Here is a 27,749-nt window from a genome sequence, read left to right on the forward strand (position 1 = left end):
TTAATATTAAAATTATCTTAAAAATAGGGGGCAGGGTGGGAGACTAACAATGTCCATCAACAGAGAATGGATAAATTGTGACATATTCAAATAATGGAATGCTACTTGGTAGTAAGGAATAGACTGTGAACACACTCAACATAAATGAATCTAAAAAAAAAACCGAGCATAAGTCAGACATAAGAGTACACATGATTTCATTTACATGAATTTCTAGAATAAGCAACGCTAATCTATGGTGATAGAAATTAGAACAATAGTTATGTCGGGAGGGGTTAACTGGAAAGTGGCATGAGGAAATGCTCTGGAGTAGTGGGAAAAGTGCTGTGTCTTTATAGGTGTGGAGGTTACCAATCTCATATTACAAATTTAAAATCTGCGTATTTCATTGAATATAAATCATACCTCAGGTAAAAAAAAATTTTTTATTTATCTACTGGATCCTACAGTTAAATAAAACCTACGCCCTGAGAAAGCATCTAATGAATCTTACTATTATTAAAAACCGACACAGGACAACCGGAAAGCAGATATGAAGCTTTAATTCACTGTGGGCATTTCTCTGACCATTCTCTGTAAACTGTTTCATGTCTTCACACAAATACATCTTTTACAAGACAGTTTTCCTACCAAGTACTGTGAACCATACCAATATTCCATGTAACTAGTAAAGAGTGTATTATATATTATAACCAATTAAATATAAATACATAAGGTGAATACATATGTTAGAAAATTTAGATTTTAAAAAAAGTAAGGCTAAATACCATGACAGTTTACATGTATTCTTTAATTCTAGACATCACATCACAGTGACAACCAAGTACAATAAAATCATAATTGTTTTTAGATAACAGTACAGATTTTCTAAACCCAATTATTTTCATTTCCACAATGTCAACTCCACACTGCATTTTCATTTCTATAGAAAGTAGACCAGCTTTCAGACTGTAGACCAAGTTTCTTTTGTAATATTATTACTATCTTGATAATGACCACAGGAAACCAATTTTATATTTCCTGTACTATATAGACATGAGACATTATGCAATATATAATAATACGGAACTTTTCAGTGGTGCTGTTCAAGAACAATTCAAATAGCTGAAAATGGGTTTTGCTACAGCAGTCCACATATTTCATTAAAAGATGAAGTCTCTGTCAGTTAAACATTTAGAAATAAATATATAGTACAGCCTCCCCCCGCCCCAAATACTGCCTGGAAAAATATTTCCAAGCTAACTTTAAAAAAAACACAAAACCATCTCAAAAAACAAACATTATAGGATGTTCTGAGCTGCAATCTTCTGGAGTATATTTTAAATTGGAACAAATTTTGCAGCCAATACTGCATTGCTACAGTATCCACAGTCTAAGAGGTCCTTGAACCCTAAACACTGAACTAATTACATAAGGAAAGCTGACCCTGTTTTGTACTAAATCCAAGTGACTATCAAACACAATCACAGCCATTTTTTTAAACAGTGATGCTAGAATAAGTGATGAAAATATATGCACAGCTGAATACAGATCACCAAACACAGGAACAAAATGCCATTTGATGCATATCAAATAAGCTCCCCAAAAGCCAATTTGAATATATTTATTTTCATTTACTTTGATACAGTATTAGAAGGGACTGCACATAATTATGGCGACTGCTGCAAACAACACTTGACGATACTAAGTGTTCTATTAAGCATCAGGCATGCACAATAGTTATCTTTTAAAATTTTTCATGTATATATCTTAACACATATATCTTAAGCTACAATATGTTTAAAGCATTTAGTAATTTTAAACCAAATATTTTAATTGACCTATGTCTAAATGGGTAAAAATAAAAACTTCCTCCTGTCTCAATACCCGATGGTAATATTAAACCTTAATCCCCAAATTATTTTATATATGTCATCATCTTTAGAATTCCAAAAGTGATGAAGATTCTTATCACACTAAATAAGAGGTATGATTCCCCGGGAGCAGTCTACCCACCACACACACAGCATGCCAAGTCTTCGGGGATTACATAAGAGAGTGATGTGCTGGTGTCTAAAGATGATAATAATTAAATGTATCAGTCTCTTCTTTTTATTCTGGATCTCTTTGTTTCAAACTAAATAAAGCTTTTCATTAATACAAATAAAAATCTTTTTATTTAACATCAATATAAGAGTAGATAAAACTAAAAACCTTTATTGTCTTCAAGAGTGTGGCAAAATAGAAAATGTTTCAATTATATCAGGAAATCAGGGGTGGGGAAGGAGTATTAATTCTTCCATTTAAGAAGCATTCTAGTCAAATAATCACAAAAACTTACAAATTCAGATTGCTTGGTTCTTGGTCATTTATGGCTTAAAGTACTGGATCTGAAAACCATTTCAGGCTAAAATAAATTTGTATGAATAATGCATAGATTATATACCTAGAAAATCATGCACTATATATATGTTCTCGTGTACATTGGAATCTTAGTAAAGAAAGGGGTCTGTAGGTGTGAAGAGTATTATTTCTTCCCTTTTTCCAAGAGACTACACCCAGAAAGATCCTTGCTTTTGGCCTATTCAAGATCCCATTTGCCAGGTCATCCTGATTTTCTCAGGTTGGTAAAAGAAGCCAATATCTCAAGACACCTACAATGAGGAACTGCCTTGCTTCAAAAGTGCAGGTGCTGTGAGATCTATCCTAGGCAGAACCAGACTCTCATGATCCTGCTACCCTGGTGCAAAGTCAATATGGAGTACTTGACTAGCTAGAGTATCAAATGGGTAAATGCTTACAATGACTCACTGGAAATGTTTATTATATTAGTATCTTTTTAAAATATTTGCCCTTTAAATTTACTTCATTTGAGAATTGCCAAGGTAAGATCCACTCACTATTCCTGGTTTTGATATGCCCCTACGACATGAGAATTGAACTGAACTACAATGATTGTAATGTCATCTCTGTACATCCGAGCAAGCTCTTCAGGAAGACTAAGCATTTTGGAAAGGCGCTCATGATCAACTGTCCCAAACTCGTTGTTGCCCACAGCATGGCGGATGAGATGGGTTGCTGCATTCTGATCCTCAAATACTGAGGACATTTTGGTTCTCCTTTCTGTTAAAAGGCCATGCATCTGTCCCAGAGTCACCTTGTAGCCACCAACAGCTATTGGCTGTTGGTGATGCATGCCAGTTAGGTACTCACCCACAATCCTAACCACATCCTGCCTATGCATAGTCTCCCACAATCCATCAGTAGCCAATATCAGAAACTTATCCTGTGGCCTTAATCGGTGGTAAGTCACCTCTGGCTCAGCAGTGAGATAAGGAGGTGTGTAATAATTAGGAGGGATAAACTTGGTATACTCGTTGTCATTCAACTGGTCTGGGCCAGATTCTATCACTCTCTTTTGAAGGTCAATGCTCCATTTGAACTTTACATCTCCAAAAGCCCTAAATGGCATCAGCAAGCCAAGCAGCCGATCCTGTTTCACCACACTCTTGGCCTCATTCTTCGGGTGTTCCAATTTCAGTCGTTCTAGTTCACTTTCATTCTGAGCATTGTGGTCATTAGACAGTGTAACTGCTGACCAAGAGCCGTCTTCTTCCTGCACACCCAGCATGGCTCGGCTATCACCAGTATTGGCCACATGAAGGTCAACACCATCCACATGGGCCACACAAGCAGTGGCCCCAGAAAATGCCACTCGAAGCACCAGGTAGTTGAGAAAAGAATTAGGATCACCAACTTGAGCCTCCAAAGATATGTCATTATCAAGCCTCTTGAAGGCATTAATTAAAGCCTCCTTAACATCAACATCAGCTGACTCGCCAGTGTTGAGGTCTATAAGCTCTTGCCAGTAAGTCCTCAAGCTGTTGAAGTACAACTTAGATGCTTCCTTACTGAAGTAATCATTGGGGTGCTTGTGCCACTGGAGGATGGGTAGCAGTGCCCGACCACTCTCCACTGCATTTTCAATCTCTAGCAAAGTCTCATGGGGTAACAAAGAGACAGCAATGTAATAAAAGAGTCTTTCACTGACAGCCTGGGAACAAGCACAGCCTGCATGGCCATCAAAAACCCCCAAAAGCATCCCTCTGGTCTGCAAGCAGGTTGCTGCACTCCTCCGATCCTCAATGGGTGCATTTGCAGGCAGCTGATTGCTGTCAAACCCAAGGACAGAACTGACATTTTTGCCATCAAATTCTGGAACTTTGAAACTGTATTCATTGGCTTTAAGGATGCTGTTGACTTGTGGAGGTGTGAGGTAAAATTTCTGTGGTGTGGAAGCGTATCTTCTTCCTTGGGTGTATTGCCACCAGTTCTCCTTTGGCCTACAAAAGGTAGCATATGCCGGATGGGGTGTATATCTCAAGCGACTCTGAGGAAAGTAGGATGATGAACAGCAGAGATGTTTGTGGTGACAGTAACACGCAGTGCCATAGATTCTGCTCAGTTCACAATTACGGATGAGAGGAAAAAACAGTTGAGTTGGTGCTGGCATGGCATCAGAGAACAGCGGCAGGCTGGAACTTCTGACTGGGATTCCTAGACAGCAAATTAGACAAATGTACACAAAGAAAAGAGTTACATTTCAAATTACTTAATCTAGCTTTGCTTTTATTGCAAATATTAAGCAAGTCAATCTGCATGCTAAGCCTTGTGCCAGGAAGTACTATATTTTACACACATATCATGTACTATTTCCACAGGGTATATTCTGATAAGTACAAATCCCAATCATTCATGGAGCCAGGAATGAACTCCTGCCTCCTGTACTCAAGCTTCAATTTTCTCTTTTTTTCATATTTCTTTGTGCAGTGCAAGCAGTACAGAATGTACAATAGATTTGGCTAAGGAAAGCTGAGGAGATGAAGGTTATGTAACATTATGCAGTAGCAGTCTACCTGGCCAATCACTCTTCTCCCTCTCCACTCTTTAAAAAGGCCTTTAAATCTCCCATTTTGCACAGGGACCTCTTCCATTTATGAAGATCCTGTTTCTAGACCTGTAGTCAATTGTTAGCATTGATTACACGTGGCTATCACCAAAAAAGGGTTAAGATGCACCCCTAAACATGTATATTTATAAATTACTTATAGTTATATAGATATACTACCATATAAATGTAATATACATTATAACGGACATTTAAAAAGCTCTACAATTCCAATATTTCCTTTCTGTACCCAAGTGAATGGTCTTGCAAACCCTGCTTCTCTAGACCACTGTGTCAACTTGACAAGCTAAGGGACATAGAGCTGCTACTTTAACTCTCAAATAATCCTGGAAAAGTCAGCTCACATCTTCAGGCCTCACTCTCTTGAACTGTAAATGAACACATCAGAGCAGATGCTATCTGAGGCCTCTTCTAGGATTCATGCCTTTATGTTTGTTCAAGTGAGGCTGTGAAATCAAATACAGGTTTCAATCACTCATTGTTGAATTTTACTGTGCTCTCAGAGATTAAAAAAAATGTTTAAGTATTCTAGTAGCTCTAAAATTTTGTTAGTAATATAAATGGTCTCTAGAATTTACCTGCTACCATTGTGCCCTGCTTAGCAGCCGCAAGGAAAAGCTATAGAAACATTTTCATTTACTATGGATCCAAAGTAGAATTCATCCCAAGAAAAATGTTTTCTCAGATATGGCAATTATCCCAATTTGATGTGTACATGAATTAGAAACATCATTGTACATCATAAATATGTACAATTACTGTCAATTATAGATGAAACATTAATTAAAAAGACAAAAAAGTTTTCTCGTACTTTAAAAAAAAAGGTATCTATTTGCCCGATAAAAGCAATAAAGAATAGTAAAATTACTGTCTAAAGTTTAGATTAAAAAGCACAGCATTAAAATTATGATTTAGAAAAAATCACTCACTATAGGACACTGAAAATAATTTGCCGGCCATTTATGTAGAAAATTTAATGAACATGTATCATTAATCCAGATAATATATGTAAAAAAAAGTTCCTCTTCTTCCTCAACAACATATTTTCCCTGAATTCTTGAGACATTTCTTCAAAGTATTCATTCGGATTATAAAGAAACAGACTTTGGAAATACTTTAAATAAACAAATGCAATAAACAAAAAGTAATAAGGAAAATAAAACCATTTGGGTCTAAATATCAACAATTCCTAACTCAAGGCTGATACTACTAAGAAAAAAAATTACAAATAGCAAGTGTTAGCTATACAGTAAATTATTTTCATGCACCTTTTTTGAAGAGTAATTTGAGAAGACTTGTAAGGGGGAGGAGGGAAGCAAAGAAAACTAAATCACTGAATAATCACTGATTCTTGTTTGCTCTGTAATAAACACTGCATAAACTAGCCATACAGAACATCTTTTGCAAGCGGTAGAAAGTAACATTATTTTAACTGCACTAGGAAGGGATTTGTTCACAAAAATGAAGACAAGATCAGGCAATAGAAAGCAATGGCTAGAATCTGGAAATAAGAATCCATTACTAAATAAGCATCCTGAAATGTAATAATGAAAAACAGAAATTCCAGAAGAACAGGAATCCTTCAGGGTTAACCACTTAAATAACTGTACTTCAAACTGAATAACTGAAAGTCATCCAAAGGTTAAGTGTATATAACTGAGCCAGGAGATGTGCTCAAATGTTGGGCCACATGACTTTGGCTTCTAGACATAAACCCTATCTCTTTTTAGGTTTGCATGTAGAAAGTACATTGGCTCATGTTATGCTTTTATAAAGATTTTCTGTAAACAGATGCAATCTTAATGAAAAGAAATTTTCTTCATAATTTTATGTCTGCATTTGTCCTTAAAAACTTAAGAATCTCACAGGGAAAAAAAAAAGTGTCTGTATGGAATGTAGATCGACTCCTAATACTATGGGGTGGTGGTGGGGCAGGCAGAGAGAGGTGATAGATGCATGACAGGGTTTGGCTGTCTATTCAAGAAATAACAAATCCAGGAAAGCTGCACTTTCTTTAAACTCTTGTTTTGATATTTTTCCTGCTTTTATAGGTGACTGAAAAAGGAATAAAACCTTGTGGCAAGAAGCTAATGATTCATGCCGCAGGTGCTTTGAATAATATTTAATTCAAACATCAAACAATCAAAGACTCAACCACATTTTTCCTTCCAGGCAAAAATTCTCAAGATTAAAAACAAAAAATCTGAGAGTAAATTGTTTCAACAGTATCTTCCAGGGGTTTAGTATATGGACCAATATTGTATCCTAATCCCCCAACTCTCAACATGCCTTCACAAAAGACAAAATTTTAGGGAAGTTGGAATTCATGAAAACCCTGCTGTGATTAATGAGTTTTCTATCCTCATCAATACAAGTGATATATTCTCTCCATCAGACCAGATACCCTTAGGAGTCCAAATACTTTCAAATGCTTTCATAAACAATAAGTGAGCATTGCAAAACTATTATCTTTCTGATTATCTTGTGATGCAACAAGAAAACCCCCTATAACATGAAAACTTTTGCTGACACACAAGCTTGCTAAATTAATGAAGTAGACAGCTCTTGATCAGGTAATAAGAACAGCATCAAGTTACAGCTGGTAAAAAAGAGAAGTGTCAAATTTTCAAGTTATTCCTGACCATATTTTCACAGAAAAGTTCCTACTCCACGATCCAGACTCAGCCACATATAAATGCAGCATCTTAGTTAGGCAGATTTGGCCGATTTTGCCAATAACTAATAAAGAGAGATGCGCTGCAACCAGAAACGGGAAAGAGACTCATCCATTCTTACTGATGTGCTCGGCAGAGCCCATGCCAAGAAATCATTCCACTTCGTCCATAGACCCAGCGGCCAAATTAATTAGAAAATGTTATTACTGTACCTACTCCGGAGCGCTATAGCTTTGCAAAGCTTCTAATGTAAATGAAAAAAAGAAAAACTATCCTAGTCATTAAATGTGTCAGAACCCCAGTTTATGTAATCCAATTGCATTAAACACCCTACATGAGACTCTCCGTGATTTTTCAGCATTTTCTGGAAATGCCTAGCCATTTCACAGCTCTTGTTATCGTAACATGAATGAAGAAACCGATTTCCCTTGGACCACACAAAGCCCCATGCCAACACTTGTTCGATTAGTTTCTTTGTTCCTACCTGAAAATTCCACTCACAAAGGCATCAAAGCTATCCCAATCCAGAACGCGTTGTCTCCTTTTCTTATCTATCTCATCCCTTAATTCCATGCTGACCCACCTAAAACCATCCACACACAAAATCCGTTACCATCCTTCCTGGGTACCCAACGCAGGTAGTTAAGTGAATACCTACCAATTCGCCTGGGCCCGGGACACACACACATTCTCCTGTCATCACAACACGGAGCCGACAACATCCACAACCCGCGCGGGCAGCAGCAGCGACAGCAGAACCGGCCCATTGAAAGCAAGGCAAAGATGCTCATTAGAGGAGGCGAGGGCGGGAGGCGGGAGCGGAGGAGGGGCGAGGTCTCGCCTCAGCCCGGTGAATGGGCTGGGAGGGGGGAAGAGAGTGGGGGAGGAAAAAAGGGGTGGGGAGAAGAAAGAAACCAAACAAACAAACCCACCCCGACGGGGAGGCACAGCCACAGCCCGAGGCGGCAGGGACCCAGTCGCAGGCAGAGGCGCGCCCCGGGGCCAGCCCCTCCATCCAGCCCGGGCGCGGAGCCCAGGGCGCCCTGCATCCCCGCCCGCTGCCCGCCGGTCCCCACGCGGCTCCGGCTTCAGTCCCGAAGACCCGGGGTCGGCCGGCGGCGGTCTGTCAGCCGGGCCACCCGCACCCCGGGGTGCGTAAGGGGGGACCCTCAGGCAGACACGCCGCGCCGCAGCCTCCCCGGGGCTCACCCTCCTGCGGCTCCCCGCCGCGCCCTCCACGCTGACAGCGGGCGCGCAGGGCCCTGAGGACCGGAGGGCTGCACGGCGGGCCCGCTCCCCCCACACCCCCCGCAGACGGCCCCCAGACAGCCCCGCAGCGCCGACGCCCCCGCGCGCACCTGGCGCTCCAGGGCGCCTCCCGCCCTCCGCCCGCCCGCCCGCGGCCGCCGCTCCGCAAGCACGCCGCGCGCCCCCGTCCCGGCGCCGCCCTCACAACTTTGGACGGGCGGAGGAGGATTCCGGACGGGGCGGCTCGTGGCCCGGAGCAGGGAGTACGAACCCCGCACAGCAGGAGACTAACCGCTTTTTCCTGACGAGGCGGCGGCACTGCACGGCGCTCCTTCCACGCGGCCCCGTGCAGCTCCCCGGAGCGCGGCCCCTCGACCCCGGCCGGCCCACTCTGCACCCCTATCCGCCGGGCCGCCACCCTGCCCCGCCCGCACGTTCGGGCCCGAGTGCTTCCCGCCTCCCGATTGGCTGCGCGTTGGCGGGTGGGCGGGGAGGCGGAGGGAAGGCCGTGGCCGGGCGGAGGGGGCGGGGGCGGAAGAGGAGCGTGCTCCCCGCCAACTCTGTGACGTCATGGGGGTCAGACAATCCCTTCCATTCGGCGCAAGCCGCCCATTGGTTCCACGGGCCCGCCTCACGTGACCGCGCCCGCGACGGGTGGAAGGTGCGGCTGAGCTGTGCCAGGGGGCGTTGGCGGCGGGTGCGGGCTCGAGCCTGGGCCGGCTCGTGCATCCCCGCGTGCGTGGGGCGGAAGGGAAGGGCGCTCCCCCGCTGGGCGGGCTTCCGCGAATCCCTGACACCTCCGCGGGGAGCCGGCGGCGGCCAAGGTCTCCCGCGCCTAGCGCGTGGGTGCAGGCTTTCCAGGGTGGACTGCGGGAGCGTCTCCCGGGCCAACGGGAAACTAAACTCCCAGAAGTTCACCCCTGCCTGGAATGTAAGGCTTGACGAAGAGCCTAGAGAGTATCTGTTGCTTCATTCATTTGATACGTTGCAGATTTTAGGAGCCTTACCTCTGCTAATGTTTCTCTTGTTTTCCGGACACCCCTCAGGTCCCAGAGAGGAAGCGGATCTAAATAGCAACAAGAGGGAGCTGTGATGAAGGAATGCTTTCCCCTTTAGCGCAGGTGTGTGCTTATCTTCTCTGGCTTTGAAATCAATATGGTTTGCCTTGAGTAGTTACAAGGAAAAGGGGTAGAATGCAGCCTGGAGAAGTGGGAAGAGCACTGGACTTGGAGTCAGAACACCTTCATCCAAGTCATTCCCAGTGAGTCCCATTTCCACCCCATGAGACTAAGTTCCTGCATCTGTATGAGGTGAGATTAGGCTTAAGGTGGCATTGGCATTGGTTGCAATTAAACAGACTACGTCCCTAGGGCTTTTAGTTACCTCCACACACACCCCCCTCTTTATGGGATAGTGAGTGGCTTCTAAAAGCTTCCTTAGAGATACCAGGTAGATTGTTGTACTTATCCAGCTTAGTTTTAACCAATGAGTTGACTTTGATTTAGTAATATTACACATCTGCTTACAGTAAAGTTCACAAAATGATGAGGACTGATATAAAAATTTAACAGCACTGTGGAGTTCTATCTTTATTAGCCCTGAATTGCCTGATTTTTATGTAATACAGGAAAAACAGTATCTACCCAAACTAGTTCTTCATAACTCCTGGATCTTTCAAGTTGCTCTATTTTCTAAGTATTAGAGGAGAATCATTTTCCCATCCCCAGGTTGCTCATGGAACGTCTGTGGCTAGTCTGTCTAGCTCTCATCCCAGTTTTCATGGGTCCATCTACCTCACTTCACCCTCTCCTTTTTGCTTCTCAAATGAGAATTTATAGCTTCCTATAAATTTGCAAGTATTGTTCACTGTCTTTTTCCTATTAAACATCTGATTTATGTTTCTGGTTTTCTCTTGTCTCATAGATACCGTGTAGGATGGTGTAGCATAGTGATTTAAGAGTAGAGTTGGGCCAGACTGCCTGGGTTCCAGTCCTAGCTCTGCAGCTTACTGTGTTGTGTGGTCTTGGGCAACCTCTGCATGCCTCAGTTCTCTCACATGTAAAATAAGAATAAGGATAGTAACAACTCACAAGGCTGTTAAGTGAGTTCATGTGTGTGTGTGTGTGTGTGTGTGTGTAACTTGCTAAGAAAGTACGTAGCATGTAGTAAGTACCAAATAATTATTAGCTATTTTTAATATTATAGACATGTCCAGGTCAGTATTTTAGGTTAAGGACTCCCAGAAAGGGTAAGAGATCCAGGCCCCCAAGTGCAATATATTCTGTAGTTAGATACTAATAAGTTATTAATAGAATGGAGAGTCTTAGAACTTAGGATATCACTTAAAGTAATTTACATGAGGAGTACCTCTTAGCCCTAACTGTGCAGGCATGAAAACCAGTTAACTGAAACTAAGAGTAGATTTTTATTTTAAGGGCTTTTGCCTTAGGACCCAGAAAGGAAGTTTATACTAGACTTCTCTCTTGTCTATAAACTTTTTGCTAATGGTTGTGAAATAGAGTAATGAGAATCCTGAATTTATACATCCATATCAAATGACTCTTCAAAGTTGTTACCTTGGTAGCAACCCTTATTCCACACTGACAATACCATTATTCAGAGCACTTTTAAAATTCCCTTTTCAAATTATTTTCAGATCTGTGCAGGAAACTGCAACTTGTTTTACGGTAACCAACACTTTGGTTTCATACCAGAATAGTATTGATTTCCCCATCTTCTTAGTTTGGAATGACCTGGCATTTCTGAAAATAGCACCAACTCTCAAAAATACTGGTATTTGCCACCACTAAATATAGTCAAAATAATTTGTCAGAAGTATTGGATGCCAATAGGTTTCTGAAATCAGAATAAAGCCTTCCCAAAGTGATGGCTTTGAAATAATCTCATTTAGAGGTATAAATTCTGTTCTTTAGTTGCAAAGTTATGTGATTCACTGATGACTATATTATAAATAAAGTGTCCTTCTGCAGAGAAACCAACTGCTGGTACCACTGCAGGACATTCTTTAGTATCTCAACCTTGACTCTCCTCTGGCCAGGCTTTGTTCCTGTTTCGAGTTGAATCTCCATTTGGCCACCCAATAAATAGGCTTGCTTCAAAAGTGCTGTTTGTTATCACATGGCCATTTGACTAGGGCCAGGGCAGGTCCTTAGGTTGGCTACTCTGACCCTACAGACTATTTTAGCCACCAGAACACCTGTTGACACTTCGACATTGGAAGGTGTTGAAAAGTAGCACTGAAACAACCCAGAATTATTGCAGAGAAGGGCAGGGAAGGAGACAAGAAGGGGCTTCAAGGATAGTGTGGTACAGAGAAAGAACTGTGCAAAATGCTTGTTTTGTCTACACAAATGCTTTCTATGATATCAAAAATGGAATGACATTTTCTGAATGTGACCCTTAACATTTTCATTCTCTTGCCCTAGAACAAACCTCGTAATGGATAAATGCTTGACCAGATTGGCCTGTTGTTCAATGGGCAGGTGATAAGACCCTTAGGGTCTTGGAGGTTATAGCTTTGACAACATAGAGATCGTCTAGCAGTCTTAGTGGTGCCAGTCAGGAAGCTTAAAATAGGCCTGCATTTGGGTCTGAGATGTCAGCCTGATGGTTATTAACTTACTATGGCCTTTGCCAAAATCAGCAGTCATAGGGAAGAGAGGCTGGTTTACCGCTTTTCCTCTTTTGCTCATGTTTCTCTACAGGTCTTGGGTAATAAGTCAGCAAGTAATTGCTAAGTAACTAAAGAATGGGTGCCTGTTTTATTACCTTCTCGGTGTTGAGAGCTGCTTCTTTGAAATTAAGTTATTTGGAGTTATGCAGTGAGATTGACACATCATCTACACAAAAGAAATAGAACATGTATTGTGGCCCTTCTCCTTTGGACCAGAGGCTATTCTAGGTGTTTTCACATTCATCTCTTTTTCTATTTGAAAGGCATCTACTCTTATCAGAATTCATGAGGCAATGGACTATTCAAAAAGGAAAAAAATATTCTCTTGCAAAATTAGGGAACAAAGTCTCTTGACTAACAGGCAGCAAGTTTCTGTGCATTAATTGAACATGACAAATAATGTGAAAAGTAGGTATTGAGGTTGCTTAATTATAGAGGCTCGGGTGCTTTTAGCAAGAGGACTGCAGTGTGTGGACCTAAGACTGGCACATACTTCAAATATTCCTGTTATTGAGGATATCTTCAAAGACTAAGGATGACATGCATGGGCAAAAGGAGAGAAATAAAGGGGGCTTGGTATTATTGTCTGGCCATCTGATAATTCAGCAAGATTAATTTTTCATTCAGTGTAATTTGGTGGATGGATTTCCGAAAACACAGAGGGTGTAAGGTAGAAGAAGAGCTTCAAGGAAGCTGAGACATTGGGGTGTGTCTAGAGCACTTCTTACAGTAGGTGCCAGGTCATGGCTGCCTCTGAAGCAGGTTCTGTGAATCTGCAGACTTCAGCAGGAGTCCTCAGCCTGTGAACTCAAAGATGGTAGTGCTGATCCGCACACTTCTTTAAAGCTATCATTCTTTGCTTGTCTTAATTACTTAGAATATGAGCTTCTGAAGGGCAGGGACCAGGTCTCTTTATGCACCAATATAAACCCATGGCCTGGCAAATAGTGAGAACTAACAGGTAGTGGGTGTTTTCTTTATACTGTCCCCTCTTCTAAGTACATATCTCATTATAAGGTAGGTATTTTCCTTATATCCATTTCACAAGAAAGTAAACTCAGTCTCAACAAGGGTAATTTGCCCAAGGATCACATAGGTAGGCAGCTGTGGAAGCATCTACCCAAGAACTTGCACTCTGAGGCAGCGGTCCCCCACCTTTTTGGCACCAGGGACTGGTTTCGTGGAAGACACTTTTTCCAAGGATGGGGTGGGGGACGGTTTCAGGATGAGTCAAGCACATTACATTTAGTGCAGTCAAACCTCTCTGCTAATGACAATCTGTATTTGTAGCCATTCCCCAGCACTAGCATCACTGCCTCAGCTGCACCTCAGATCATCAACCATAAGATTCTGATAAGGGGTGGGCAACCTAGACCCCTCACATGCCCAGTTTACAGTAGGGTTCATGCTTCTATGAGAATGTAATGCCACCACTGATCTGACGGGAGGCGGAGCTTGTGCAGTGATACAAGTGATGGGGAGCCACTGTAAATACAGATGGAGTTTAGCTGGCCTACCACTCATCTCCTGCTGTAAGGCCCAGTTCTTAACAGGCCACAGATGAGTACCAGCCCATGGCCCAGGGGTTAGGGACAACAGCTCTAAGATTCTATGTTACAGTGACCAATACACACAAAGTGCTCAATAATGAATAAATGAACTTGTTTTGAATGAAGAAAATGGTGGCACATTGCAACAGGTGAATGAGAATATTTTATGAATAAATGAATGAATACATCACCTTTTATTCTATTACTTAGGTTTTCAAAAGGCCTTATGTTAGAATTAGGATTCAATTATAGCTTTGTAAGAACTAAAGAAGTTTCACATTTCCATTACGGATTTAAGGGCAAACTATATACTTACAATTGCAGGATTTCCATCCATGCTTATTGTGTCTGTAACCAGAAATAAATTTGGCATAGCAAAGTGTTTCATTACTGAATAGCCACTCTTGTTAGAGAGCTGTAGGGTTTGGCTGTGGTTTTTCAAGAGAACCAATTTTGGCTTATAAAAGCATATGTTTCTTAGAAACCAGATATTATAAATATTTGTAGGTGAATACCTAATATATTCAATTTACATTCTAATATTAATAAAATTATAGTTCATTATATCACATGAAGTGAACAATTTGATATATCAAAAGGAATACATTAATATTCAGTTTGCAGTGTTACTTTTATTTTTAAGCAGTATCAGCTAGAGAGAGAAAAGTTCAATGAGAGAAAGAAAACAATGAACTAAAGAGAATGTTAATAATAGCTATTGAAATATGTATCTAGTTTCTATCAGGAACAATGAACTGTGGGACTGTAATCAGAATATTTTAAAAATTACTTAGGTACAGTATCTGCATTGTGATTTTGTGCAATGGGTATGAGTTGAAGTCAGAGAGACCTGAGTTCAAATCTTAGCTGTGCTTCTTACTAGCTGGGTAATCTTTCAAAATTTACTCAATAGCTTCAACTTTTTTTTTCTTTCTTTTTTTTTTTGCTTTTAGTCTAAGGTGTGCTGTAAGGATTAGGGGTAATGTGAATGAAAATGCCAAATGATAGCTGGCAAATAACACCAGGTATTAGCACTTAAATTAGTTTCCTATTTCTGCTGTAACAGATTACCACACATTTAGCAACTTAAAACAACACACATATATTATCTTTCAGTTCTGAAGGTCAGAAGTCTGAAATGGGTCTCACTGGGCTAAAATCAAGTTGTCATTCCCCCACCCGCCAAAAAAAAAAAAGTTCTCATTCCCTTCTGGAGTCTCTAGGGGACAATCCATTTTCTTTCCTTTCTCAGCTTTGAGAAGCTGCCCACATTCCTTGGCTGATAGCTCCGTTCTCCATCTTCAAGGCTAGCAGAGTAGCATCTTCAAATCACTCCTGTCTCCACTCCAACTTCCTCTTCTGTCTTCATTTTTTAAAGACCCTTCTGATTACATTGGACAGACAGTGATTATCCAAGATAATCTCCTTGTTTTAAGGTCAGCTGACTAGCAACCTTAATTCTATGTGCTGCCTTAATTCCTCCTTGCCATGTAACATAGCATATTCACAGGTTCTAGGATTATGATGTAGGCATTTTTTGGAGGTAAGGAGGGGGCACCATTCTGTATACTATAGCACTTTTCTCCCCTAACACTCATTTATTCATTCTCATACTCATTAAGGAAAATATAGTAAAAAATACCTTTATCCTCAAGAAATCTAATGTTTAGGTAGAGAGCTTAAATATTACTTGCAAAAAACCATTAACTGACAATACAAGGTAGCAAGCAACAAGCGCCAGTATGAGCCATTCAAATTTGTGCTACAGGATTCGGGAGGAGAGATCAGTTACATGTGTGTAAGAGAGAAAAAGAGTCACTGGAAATTTGGATTGTCTAAAAGCAGCAATGTAATGAGAATGTCCCTTCCTTCCTTAAAAGGTAAATGTGATCTCAGGTTGTGTTAAGTTTAAGAACAACAGGAGTGATAACCTGCCTCTGTTCTGCCCTGGTGAATCTCTGCCAAACTTTGACAGGCATAAAGAAATCTGCAGTGTAGCCAGGGGAGGGCTGCCAGCAGGATGAAGAGTTTAGAAACAGAATGTACGAGAAGTTTAGGGATATTCACGGCATGGCCTTCAAATACTTTAATGACAGTCATATGAAAAGATAGCCAGCTTGTCTTTAAAAACTCTGGAGTTTGAAAAAACTAAAGTGTGTGGCAGTTAGATTTACACTCAGTATGATAACTTTATGTGGTTATAGTTTTCTGGATATGGAATGAGCTACCCCTTGAGATAATGAGTTTCCTGTTACTGGAGGTATTGAAATAGAATCTAGACAACAAGTGACAATGTTCTCAAAGCACTTTGTTCATTCGTGCCTTGAACATTTTACTTACATTGTGATCATTTGCATGCCAGTCTCCCTTCATAAATTGTGACCTCTTTCGGGGCTGAACTTACCATATTTGTTTTTAACTTGTCTTGGGAGTTAGCCAGGAAATGTTGGGTGGATGAATGGATGATGCATGGATGAGGTTGAGGCTTGGACAGAGTGACTGTTAAGAGTCCCTCCAACTCTGGGACTGTCTATTCTCTGAGCTAGGTCCTGAGCTAGGTTTAGAGAATTGGGTTAGGATACAGAAAGGGGGTGGTGGTGCTACAATCTAGATGGGAAACAGTGTGTGCAGGCTCTGTGGTTGGTGAAGAGTGAGAGAGTTGGGGCAGAGTCTGGTCCTTGATTCTTGAACGTCTTTAATTTCAAGGATGTTAGAGTTTCTCATCTTGCAGTTGGGGTCTGGATTGATGTTTGACTGAATCATTATGCAAGAAGAGAAAAAGTGCTGACAGTGATATACATCATGGCTGGTTAGGGATAACTGGGGTGATTGCCTAAATATGGGAGTAAAGACATAAAATTCAGAACTAGATGATGGCAGTGAAAATGTAAAAGAGGGAACAGAGTTACTAAAAAAGTCAGGACTTGGTGGTGAGTTAAATAGGAAAGGTTGAAAGGGGAGGGAATCAAAGAGATTTGCATCCAAAGCTTTGCACATGAATGGCCATGAGGATGGACATTTATGTCAACTGAGTTTCTTTATTACTGAGATGGCGGTAATATGGAAAAAGATGAAAAATATTCAGGATTTTCCAAAACTGGTTCCATTGAGTTCATGGCAGAAAGTGGGCTGATTTTAATATTTATGAAGATGGAAAGTCAAGAGTATTAGCCTGTGAAGGGCACATGTTTTTTAAGAGGTGAGCTTTTATGCTGGCAAAAACTGATGCTGAATAGTAATAGTTATAGTAGATGCTGTTGTATGAGCCCATTATGGGCCTGCACGATGAGACACTTTGCATGTATCATCCTCTTTCATTAAGTTATTCATGAGTATGAAGGCATCAGCTCGTACTCCACATAATGTCTGCTTTAGGGCAGTACCCAAGGAAAATTCCCATCCATGCTAGTTCTAAGGATAATTGTATGTCTCTAAAGTAATTGGATTTTTTTTTAATTTAGACTTTGAACTGAATAAATATTTAACTGTTTCTCTATAGTGTAAAGGGGTAAGGGGGGGAGGTAAGAGGAGTTATTCCAACTTTGAGAGACAGAATTGTGACCCAGTTATAGAATGTGTGTAATATATTTTTTTAACCTTTTTCCTGTTTCTGTTTTATATCCCCACCCTTGTTTTTCTGCTCTCCCTTCTCCTTTAAATTATGCTGTTTTGTATTTTATACATACCTGAAGGTAGTCATAAATTCATTCTGGAATGAAGGAGAGTAAGTATAAATATATTTCTACTACTTCCTACTTTATAGATAATGAAAAAGAGGCTCAATTAATTTATCTAATTTGCCCAAGATCACAGTGGGCATATTTTCTATTGCTAGGTAACAAATATCTACCAAAATGAGCTTGAAACAATAAACATTAGTGATCTCACTCCGTTTCTGAGGGTCAGGTATCTGAGATCAACTTAGCCAGGTGGTTCTAGCACAGGGTCTCATGAAGTGACATTCAAGCTGTCAGCCAGGGCTGCCGTCATCTGAAAGCTTGACTGGGACTGGAGGATATGCTTCCAGCTCATTCACATGGCTGTTGGTGGAACATTTCTGTTCTTTGCCACAGGGACCTCTCTCTAGGGCAGCTCACAACATAGCAGCTGGATTTCCCTAGAGCAAGTGATCAGAGAGACAGAGAAAAAGAGAGAGACCAAGACAGAAGCTACAATGTCTTTTATAACAATCTTGGAGATGACATATAATGACTTCTGTACCTTGATAAAATTTGAGTGGGAATTCCACGAGGGAATGAATTCCAGCAGCAGAAATCAGTGGGGGCCATCCTAGAGGCTGCCAAACACAGTGAGTAAATAATGATGCTGCTTTTACAAAAGTGTTGGATTCAAACATGCTTGAGTTTGGCCCCCAGAGCTGTTTCCATTTCTTTCATCTTGAAAAACAGGGGAATGAGCGCCAGCAAGTGGTGCTGTCCTGGGTTTCTGGTTTTCTTCCTCTGATCCTGCTTACAGCTACCAATCCTGCCACAGTTTGATCCATAAAGCTTTGTGCAGCCTCATGATTCTATTTAATACTTTGAAAAGTAAATACACATTTGAACCTTAAGCTGACACTAAACAATTGAACTTTTGGGTAGCACTAAGGAGTTAAAATAATAAATAGTCAACATAACACTATGTCTGCTTACATCCTCTGAATTTGGTAGTGCAAGGAATGATTGTAATTTTAGTTCATTGTACTTTTTATGTTCATGGGAAATGCATGTGTATAGAGGATAAAAGTTTTGGGTGATTCCACCCCTCGGAAGGGGAAATGGTCAATGTAATAAGAAAATCCATAAAGATATTTTTATGAAACATATTTTTACTGCATTGTTGAACTGTAGCCAGATTTTGTTAGGGAAATAAGAACATGTTGTTTTCCTAGTTTGAGGGAACTGCTGGCTCAGTGTTCAGTTTTTGTCCACAAATCCATGACTCACCAATCAATGACCTGGATAGATGAACACATAGGATCTCATTTGCAACCAGCTAGTACCCTAACTTTTGATGCTTTTTATTCTGTTCTGCATCTGGAAGCTCCATTTTTATTTGAAATATGTATGAATGGATGTCACTATCAATGTTTAAAGACAACCCCAAACTCATTTCTTAGCCAAGATGATCTTTCTGAACAAGTTATTGCTATGTGCCTGTGGCATTTGAATGTTCTTATAACTTTCTTTAGATCTCTAGAGTGTCCCTCCAGGGCCTGTTGTAGTATGCCAGTTTGTACGTAATCAGTTTGGTCTAGGGAGAGAAGCTTCTCTTTACATTTGACTTAGTTATATGCAAATTAATAGCTTAAATACTCTTAGAATGTTCACTGTGTTATAGGCTTTGTGCTGTGTTCTACAAATGGAGAAAAGAGTAAACATAATCTTTGTGCCTTTAAAAATTTGTGGTCTAGCTGCTAGGTAAACATTAACAGGAATACTTATGAAATTATGTGATACAAGAGCAGTATTCACAAAATGCTTGAAGAGAAAGGAGAAGGGGATTAGTTCTGCCTGGTAGTAGAGTGGGGAGATGTCAGGAAAATTTTTCTCTTAGATCTGTAGTCCCCAGATGTGGATCCCAGGATAATAGAATTTATGCTAACTTATGGCAGAATGGGAAAAAAAAAGCTGTGGCTTTTTAAAAAATAAATTTAATAAGCTAAATTTATAATTTAAAAAAAATTATTGAGCCAGAATTTATGTTGTTTCTTATATGTTTTCTGTTATATTGCCGTTTACTTTATGAAGTCATGATGATAATATGAATTATAATGTGTAGATGGTTACATTCGAGCTAGTGTTGGAATGGAGACACACTCCTATATAAAGGGGTTCCTGCTATTTGCCTATCGGTGATTTAGCCACATCTGTGTTAAGGAGAAATTAATTTGCAAAAAAACAAAAAACGATATGCTTGCTCTTTACAACTGGTTTTGAATAGTTTTCTTCTATGTGTCTGGAAGAACGTGGGAGGAAAGTGAGAAGTAAGAGAAAAAACTTATTCCTGCAGTGGTACAGAATGTGAACTGTAGCCATGAAAAGCAGCTATTGCCAACATGGAAACTGGTTCTGGAAGGATTTTCCCCTCATAAAATCTTATATAGTGTAGATAAAATTAGGCTTGATGAATGTGAACCTTCTACTTATTTCTAGATGTTAGGTTAAAAATTAAAAAGGACCTTTGTATATATGGACCTCCTCCCTCCCCACCTAATTTTTTGCAAGAGGAAGGGAGAAATAATAAGCCATTGGAACTGTGTCTGAGCAAGTCAGCAGTAATAGAATCTTTAACTTGGCCGTGCTGAAGGTTGACTGTGCTCAGTGTCCCTCGTTCAACTCACCTACAAAAGCTTTTCATCTACTTGTACATGGGTGTCTCTCCAGACTTGAGCTATATCCATAATCTTAAAGAAGGTGTCATCTTTTAAGAGAGATTCAAGAAGAACCACAAAGATGATAAAAGGACTAAATAATATCAAAAAGATGCTTATGAAAAGTATTGGGATTCCTCTCTCTGAGCTCTGGGGCTGTGATCTTACAGGAATTTATCTGCCCTGGTTCCTCCCAACATAAGCACTTTACGAAGTGATCAAAGATTTCCTTGACAACTTGCCAGACAACGATCATGAATAACAGGCGTTCTTTCTACCATGCCCTCGGACGCACTCCCTGTGCATGGTGAAACATGAGGGCTCCGAGGTCAGACACACACCGTCAAATATTTCCTCTACCGTGTGACTGTCAAGTCACAGTCTTGCTAAGCCTCAGTCTCCTGCTTTCTACAGTGGGCATAATAGTTCTTACTGCACAGGGCTCTTGTAAACAGAAGTAATATGCATGCAGTAAGCACAAACTACTACTCTTCTTATATTTTAACTGTTATTACTGCTATTTCCTTTTCTGGGAGGAGTGCTTCTCTCCCGGGCTCTCTCTCTCCCACTATTCACTGCCTTTGAGTCTGGAGGGTCCCAAATCACACGGACCAGTACTAGCTGGTTCTCTTAGCTTCCTTGAAACTAAAGCATCTGCACATGACCAAAAAATATGCCATTGTTCACAGGGCAAATAATTTATTTGGTTAATTGTCATATATTTAAGCAAATTAAACAAAATTTTATATCACACTATTTTTAGACAAAGTCGCATAGGGAAATAATGTTAAGTATTTAAGGAAATTATACATCCTATCAACAATCCTCAGACTTTCCTCTCCCCATGACCTTTAGCAACTCAGCAGTGAAAGTATCGGAAGGAGATGAACTCTCCAGTGATGATAGGTGAGTCCTTCCTGGTTCCTGCTTTGCAAAAAAAAAAAAAGAGAGAGAGAGAGGGAGAGAGATACATGGCCTCAAGGGGTGTGATCATGACCTGATCTGGCACACACAGGTGTGCCTTGAAGCCTGTCTGTGCTGAAATGACTAGCCAAGCTGTTGGAGGTTGAAAGAGAAACAAGGAGTGCTCCTTTATTTTTATGCACACTTCTAAGAAAGAAATGTCATTAAATAAAAAGGGGTTGGAGGAGTCATGTGGTTATATCCCTTGCTTAGAAAGTCTAGGGAACTATTGAATTGACCTACCCTTAAAAAGCACTACTTTTAGTCATTAATTCATTCAACCAATGACCATTGACACCCAGTGTGTGTTAGCCACTGGCGATAAAACAGGACAAGGACCCTGTTCTCATGGAACTTGCAACCTAGTGGGGAAAATGATATAAAAAGAATTCCACAGGAACCGTTACAGCAGAGCCAGCCCTCTGGTGGCATAGGAATGCCCCAAGGCTGGGTGTGGTGCATTAGACACCTGAGCACTGTGTTTGGTATTCACACAGAGATGTAGGTGGGTGTTTTTAGTGTTGTTGCACTGATAACTGAAGCAGTAACTTCCAGCTAAAGCAGAGAGTATTTTTGACCTCTCAAAATGATTGACATGGCTTTGGAGATCTATTTTTGTCCTCAAGTTCATGTCCTTTGTGGTAGCCAGCGAGGAAAATATCACCCTGCCGCAAGTGTAACAGAATAAGCTCTGTGTTATCCGTGATCCTTCAGCCTCGACATGCTGAGAAGCAAATCTTTGATTTACCTAATGTCATTTTGTGCTTTAAAGCACTAGAGTTACCTTAGTGTTTTGCTCTTTGATATACTTACCTTTTATTTTTTGGTATGCCTTCTTAAGTTTCCACACAAATTTAATAAGGGTCAGAAAGCTTGGATGAGACCAAAACCTGGATAACATTATAGATACACTGGTAAAGGCAAGAGAATGACCTTCAGATTTCTGTAGGCTGGTGGTTTGTGAAAGAGGAAGTTTAGTTTTAACCTTAACCCCACCTCTACCCCTTGTGAAAACACATGGTGAGCCATGCAGGGCATGTTAGGTTTTGCATTTCAGCTATGGAGAGATATCCAATATCAACTCAATATTGTTTTTAACTCTAGATGTACTGTATTTAGTGGGTAAGAGCAAGTCTTCTCTCAAATATCCCCTACAGATTATTGATTGATTACAACAGGGAGAAAGATACTTTTACAATGGGAAGATCTGATAGATACCCCCATAGGCAGTGAATCTAACATCATTAATAATGGTGATTATTGACTGACATTATGTTCTTCCCTGTGAGATGCAATGAGAGGTACACAGCATTGTGTAGGTAAAATTCTTACTAAAGAATGTCTAACCTGGATCTAATCATGAGGAAATAAACAAATTCAGACTGTGGGACATTGTACAGGGCAACTGGCTTGGATCATTCAAAAATATAAATGTTGTGAAAGACAAAAATAACGTGGGAAAATGCTCCAAATTAAAAGAGACTAAAAAGATGTGATGACTGGGTGATTGGGTGCTTCATCCAAAAAGGAAGGGAAGGGAAGTAGATGAGAAAGAATGGTAGAAAGGAAGAAAATATCTTCAAAGAACATTTAGGGGATAATTGGAAAAATATGAATATAGTCATTTTATTAGATAATATTTTTATATTGCTGTTAAATTCCTTGCATCCAATTGTTATGGAGAATGTTTTTGTCCTTAGATGTGCATGCCGAAATGCAAAATGTGAAATGTCATGAGATCTCCAACTTTCAAATGGTTCAAGAAAACATAACCGTATATGAAGAGAAAGAGGGAAGCAAACAGGGTGCTCTGTTAATTGGTGACTCAAAGTGACAGCAATATGTGTGCATATTGATGTAGTCTCTCAACTCATCTGTAGGTTCCAAATTTTTCAAAATAAAAAGTTGTGTGAGGGTGAAACAAGAAAAGTCTATTTGAAGGGAATTATTATAGAATTCCAGAACAAAAAATAATGTGAGAAAACATTCATAGACAACTTATATGTGAAGCCTCAGAGGAGAAATGCCCAGGACAATGGACAGGACTCTGGAATGGGCCTCCCAAAGAGTGCCTTCTCCTGTCCCTTCTGTCATCACGAGCCTGATGACCACGGGCAGTTTGCCTAAACTCTCTGTATTCATTTTTTAGGTCTGCCATAACCACACACAGGTGGCTTTAAACAACAGGAGTTTACTGTCTCACAGTTCTGTCCGCCAATAGTCCAAATGCTGAGTGTCAAATGGCCATTCTCTCTCTGAAACCTATGGGGTAGAATCCTTCCTTGCCTCTTCCTGGCTTCTGGTAGTTTGCCAGCAATCCTCGGCACTCCCTGGCTTGCAGCTGCGGCACTTCAGTCTCAGTCTGTGTCATTACATGGAGTTCTTCCCTCCTGCGTCTCTTTCCCAGTGTCTGGTCTCCTCTTATAAGGGCACCAGCTATATGTATTTGGGCCCACCCTGATGACTTCATCTTAAATTTGATTACATCTGCAAATACCCTATTTCCAAATAAAGTCACACTGGGTGTTAGGACTTCAACATATCTTTTTGGGGGATACAGTTCAACCCATAACCCTGCATCTCTGTTTTTCCAGCTGCTAAACAGGCATGGGGAATGCAGTGAAGGTGGTGAACCAAAATGAACTCTCAGCTCCCTGCAGCTCTGAGAGTCTGGAGTTCTGCATAGCATCCACCCGGTCTAAGTCCACACATTAGTCAGTCTTGAGCAGCTAAGGAGCTCTGGAGAGACTTGGCGAGGAGGAGGTTCCAGGTTATAATAAAACAAACAAGCAGTGTGGCCTTTGGAAAGCATGATTCATGTAAATTCTTGGCATAGCAGTCTGTTTTATTTTACTTGTCATAGTCATCCACTTTGTCCTTATTTTTATTTGTCTGTATGATTGTTGGTCAAAACGTTTTCTAAGCTGAATTCCCATTCTGTTACCCCACAAAATTATATAAAATGAGATGTTAGTATTTTTTATTTAAAAAAATATAATTGTTATATCACATAAGATTTCAGGCTGCCAGCTGGAGCAGAATAACAGGGAAAATCAAGACTCCTCTCTCTTTGTCCTTCAGTCTAAAAAAAGGCAAGATAAGAAGAGAGGACGTTCTGTAATGAATAAGAGCTGCTACACTTTCAAACTGTCCCAGGGCCCTCCTGCTGGGCCAGTATCTGGAGGAGGAGACCCTTTGAGGCCCACAGGGACACTTGCAAGCAGAGGAGGCAGCAGGGAGCATAAATGTAGATGAGAATCTGTCCACACTCTCTCTTGATGTCCCTGTGCTTCAAAGAGAAAACTGTGTCAGAGCCGGAGGAAGGGGAGTTGGGAAAAGACATTTCCCCAGACAGCCAGGCCTGCAGTCCTTAGTGGGACGCTACATGTTGTGTACAAAGAGGCATCTGCCTCCCTCCTGCATTTCCTACTGTGTGACCTCAGGTGGACACTGCGTGTGTAAACCAGGACAGGTTGGTGCCCCATCTGGGAAACCTCTGACTTGGGAGCTGGAAGCAAAATCCTCCGTGAAATGAAATCTCATCCAAAATTAAATAGTGCTATTTTCCCTGACTTTCAGAAATTATTCAGGTAAACACTCTTGTAATATAATTATAATATTGTCATTATGAAAGCCTATTCTGCCACTTGCTGCCAACCCTAGGTAAAAACACTGTGAATTCACAATGTGTCATTATTATTCTGGTCTGTCTTTGCCATTCCTCCAGGAGTGGGAGTTATGGGTTTGTCAGCATTTCCATTATTGCCTTTTATTTTCAAGGCCTCTGTCTTAGTCATTGAAAATTGCATTGTACTGGATGGAAGCCTGGAGGTAATTTCCTTCAGTGTTATAGCAGCTGCATTCTTTTATGGTTGTGTGTGACTTTGCAAGTGATTTCAATATCTTTTTATTTTAAAAATTCATACATAAGTCTCAACTCTTTTTTTAATGCATATAGTAGCTCTTATTCAAGATTAGGGTATGAATCATGCAAAGTAAAAGTTTACAAACAGCACGCAACTCAAGAAGGCTACTGCCTTGGTGGTGGCAGAAGGAAGCATTGCCAGGAAATAATGAGACTGTGTGTGATAATCAGTCACATATCTCTGGGATTTACAATGTCAAAGAGAGGGGAAAAGAAGATATGGTCTTAAAGTATAAATTTAAATTATATGTATTACACTTGTTGTGGACATTGGGATTTCTCTTAAATCTCTTAAAATTTAAATTCCATTAAACCGTAGAATTTTAGTATCTGAAGAGGACCTTACGTCTTATCAGTGAATTATTGGCACTTATTCCATCAATTCCACATTCCTCCTTCTGCCCATCCAACAGTGTTATCAGGTATCTGTTGCTGCATTACAAATCAACCCACAATGTAGCAGTTTAGAACAATACTTAGTAGCTCATGATTCAGGGTGTCAGCAATTTGAACTGAGCTCTGCTAGGTGGTTCTTCTGCTGGTACCATGTGGTCTCACTCATGCAGCTGCAGTCAGCTTGTGGATCAGCCAGAAGCTGCTTGATCATAGATGGCCCCCCCAACCACACATCTGGTGGTTGGCCATGGCGCAGAGGTACCTGGGCCGTGTATCTGCAGTATCTAGCAGGGTACCTTGCGCTCTTCACTGGCAACTGGGTTCCAAAAGCAGCAAAAGAGGGCAGCTCCCAATGCACAAACTGTTTCCAGGTCTCTGTGTCACATTTGCTAATGTGTCATTGGCCAAAGCAAATCACATGGCCAAGCTCACAAACAAGGAAGTGAAGAGATAAGACTCCATCTCTTGGTGGAAGGGACAGCAACATAAATGGAAGTCTGCCTGAAAAGAAACAAAAGGGGAAACACGAATGGACATAAAGAACCACAAAGCCTCCTAAAGGAAGTGAGAATTCATTCTAAGGAGAGAGAAGAGAGTTGCAAGATTGTCTTAGGACACTGAGTTAGTGATAAAGTGTGTGGTGATCTCAGTACAGCCCTTGTCTGGCCTACAGATGGCCCCAGTTCTGCCTCCATGATCTGTGCCCAAGACCTGAGGATAGTGCATATCTCAGTGGAAGCTTCGGTAAAAAGAACAAACAGGATTTCAGTGAAGTTTCTGGGGAAGACATGGGGATTTAGAGGATGAAGGGAACATTCCTCATTCGAGTCTCCTGTTAGAGCTCTGAAGGGGCAGAGCAGCTGGGCAGAGGCATGGCCTGACCTGAGACCACTTCTGGACCAGGCATGGTCTGGGAAAGGAAATCTGCCTGGGGCAGGCATCCAGGCCGCTGTGGTGAACCGTCCAGGAGGAACTCACAGTCTCAGCAGGTCAAGGAGGGAGAGAGGATTCATCCTCAGGCACACAAGAGACACCCTCTCAGGCCTCCCAGAATGAAGTAGAGAAAATCGAGGAACTGACATTCTATAGGGCAAGCAAGGCTGGAGCCAGAGAAATGGTGTTTGGTGATCATTATCTTAACCCTATTTCTAGCTTCTGGCTGTTATCCCTTAAGGAGCAGGAATTAAGAGTTGTTCTCTATGGAGAAGTCCTGCTGTTCTTGGCTCTGGGCAAAACTGTATATTGTAGTTTGGCTTTGACTCATCTTAGCCTCCCACACAGATTCTCTTTTTGCTTTCTTGTCCTTATCTCCTGTATATTTTATTTACCATTAGAAAAGACCCTGCTTTCCTTATCTGACAAGTAAGCACCCCCAGGTTTAAATTACTTCCCTGGCCTGGGAATATTTGCATTTTGGTAGGAGATTTGTGATGACCTAAACTCCCTCTACATCTAAAGGAATAAATCCTTAGTGGGAAAGTTCCTTGTGACTGGTGGGAGAAGGAGGTGGGGGAGATGCTGAGCAGAGAAGCCTTCTGGAGTCCCTCAAATAGCACTGCATGCATGGGTGGCTCCCCTGGCAAGGCGTCTCTGTACTTCCAGGGACTGTGAGGACTAAAGGAAGTACAAAAAGGAGGATATACCAATTTTGGAAGATGAGAGAAGCTAATGAACTTTTGTTCAATATTTTATTATGAAAATTTTCAAAAATACAGACAGTTTGGAAAGATTTAACATTAAAATCCATATACCCACCACTGAGATTTTATCATAACATGTTCCTGAACTTGCTTTATCACATACTTACTCATGTATCCCTTCATGAATCCATTCATCAATCCTTCTATCCATTCATTCATCAATCCCTCTAATATTCTGATACATTCCAAAGTAAGTTGCAGACATCACTATCCCCTAAATACTTCAGTATGTATCTCATTAACTACAATTTAATTTTACTTACAGGAATATATAATG

At 40.8% G+C, this 27,749-nt stretch overlaps 1 protein-coding gene and 1 long non-coding RNA gene across 7 annotated transcripts; one reads left to right on the forward strand and one right to left on the reverse strand.

Annotated features, from left to right (window-relative positions):
- Positions 1 to 525: 525 nt before the first annotated feature.
- PDP1 (pyruvate dehydrogenase phosphatase catalytic subunit 1) lies at positions 526 to 9,329 on the reverse strand. 6 transcript variants are annotated; one of them, XM_012772860.3, is made up of 3 exons: positions 9,164 to 9,296; positions 8,282 to 8,316; positions 526 to 4,536 (listed from the first exon to the last, which is right to left on the reverse strand). In XM_012772860.3, the coding sequence occupies exons 2-3, from the start codon at positions 8,310 to 8,312 to the stop codon at positions 2,879 to 2,881; spliced, it is 1,689 nt and encodes a 562-aa protein (XP_012628314.1). In that variant the 5' UTR covers positions 8,313 to 8,316; positions 9,164 to 9,296; the 3' UTR covers positions 526 to 2,878. The 6 variants fall into 6 exon arrangements, with proteins under 6 accessions (XP_012628314.1, XP_012628313.1, XP_012628312.1 ...); XM_012772859.3 differs by lacking the exon at positions 9,164 to 9,296 and adding an exon at positions 8,556 to 8,687; XM_012772858.3 differs by lacking the exon at positions 8,282 to 8,316 and having other exon boundaries at positions 9,164 to 9,329.
- A 228-nt stretch (positions 9,330 to 9,557) lies between these two features.
- Positions 9,558 to 24,259, forward strand: LOC105875673 (uncharacterized). Its single transcript, XR_001156089.3, has 4 exons — positions 9,558 to 9,802; positions 9,918 to 9,992; positions 18,189 to 18,424; positions 24,046 to 24,259. It is a non-coding gene; the product is annotated as an uncharacterized LOC105875673 (long non-coding RNA).
- The last annotated feature ends 3,490 nt before the right edge of the window (positions 24,260 to 27,749 follow it).

Source organism: Microcebus murinus, chromosome 7 (genome assembly GCF_040939455.1).
Source record: "Microcebus murinus isolate Inina chromosome 7, M.murinus_Inina_mat1.0, whole genome shotgun sequence".
Classification (NCBI taxonomy): Eukaryota; Metazoa; Chordata; class Mammalia; order Primates; family Cheirogaleidae; genus Microcebus; species Microcebus murinus.

Coding starts and splice junctions, on each gene's coding strand:
- PDP1 (XM_020288919.2), bottom strand. CDS start 8,414: ATGAGCATCTTTGCCTTGCTTTCAATGGGCCGGTTCTGCTGTCGCTGC. Junction 4,537..8,281: donor TCCCGGGCCCAGGCGAATTG/GTAGGTATTCAC, acceptor TTTGCTGTCTAG/GAATCCCAGTCAGAAGTTCC.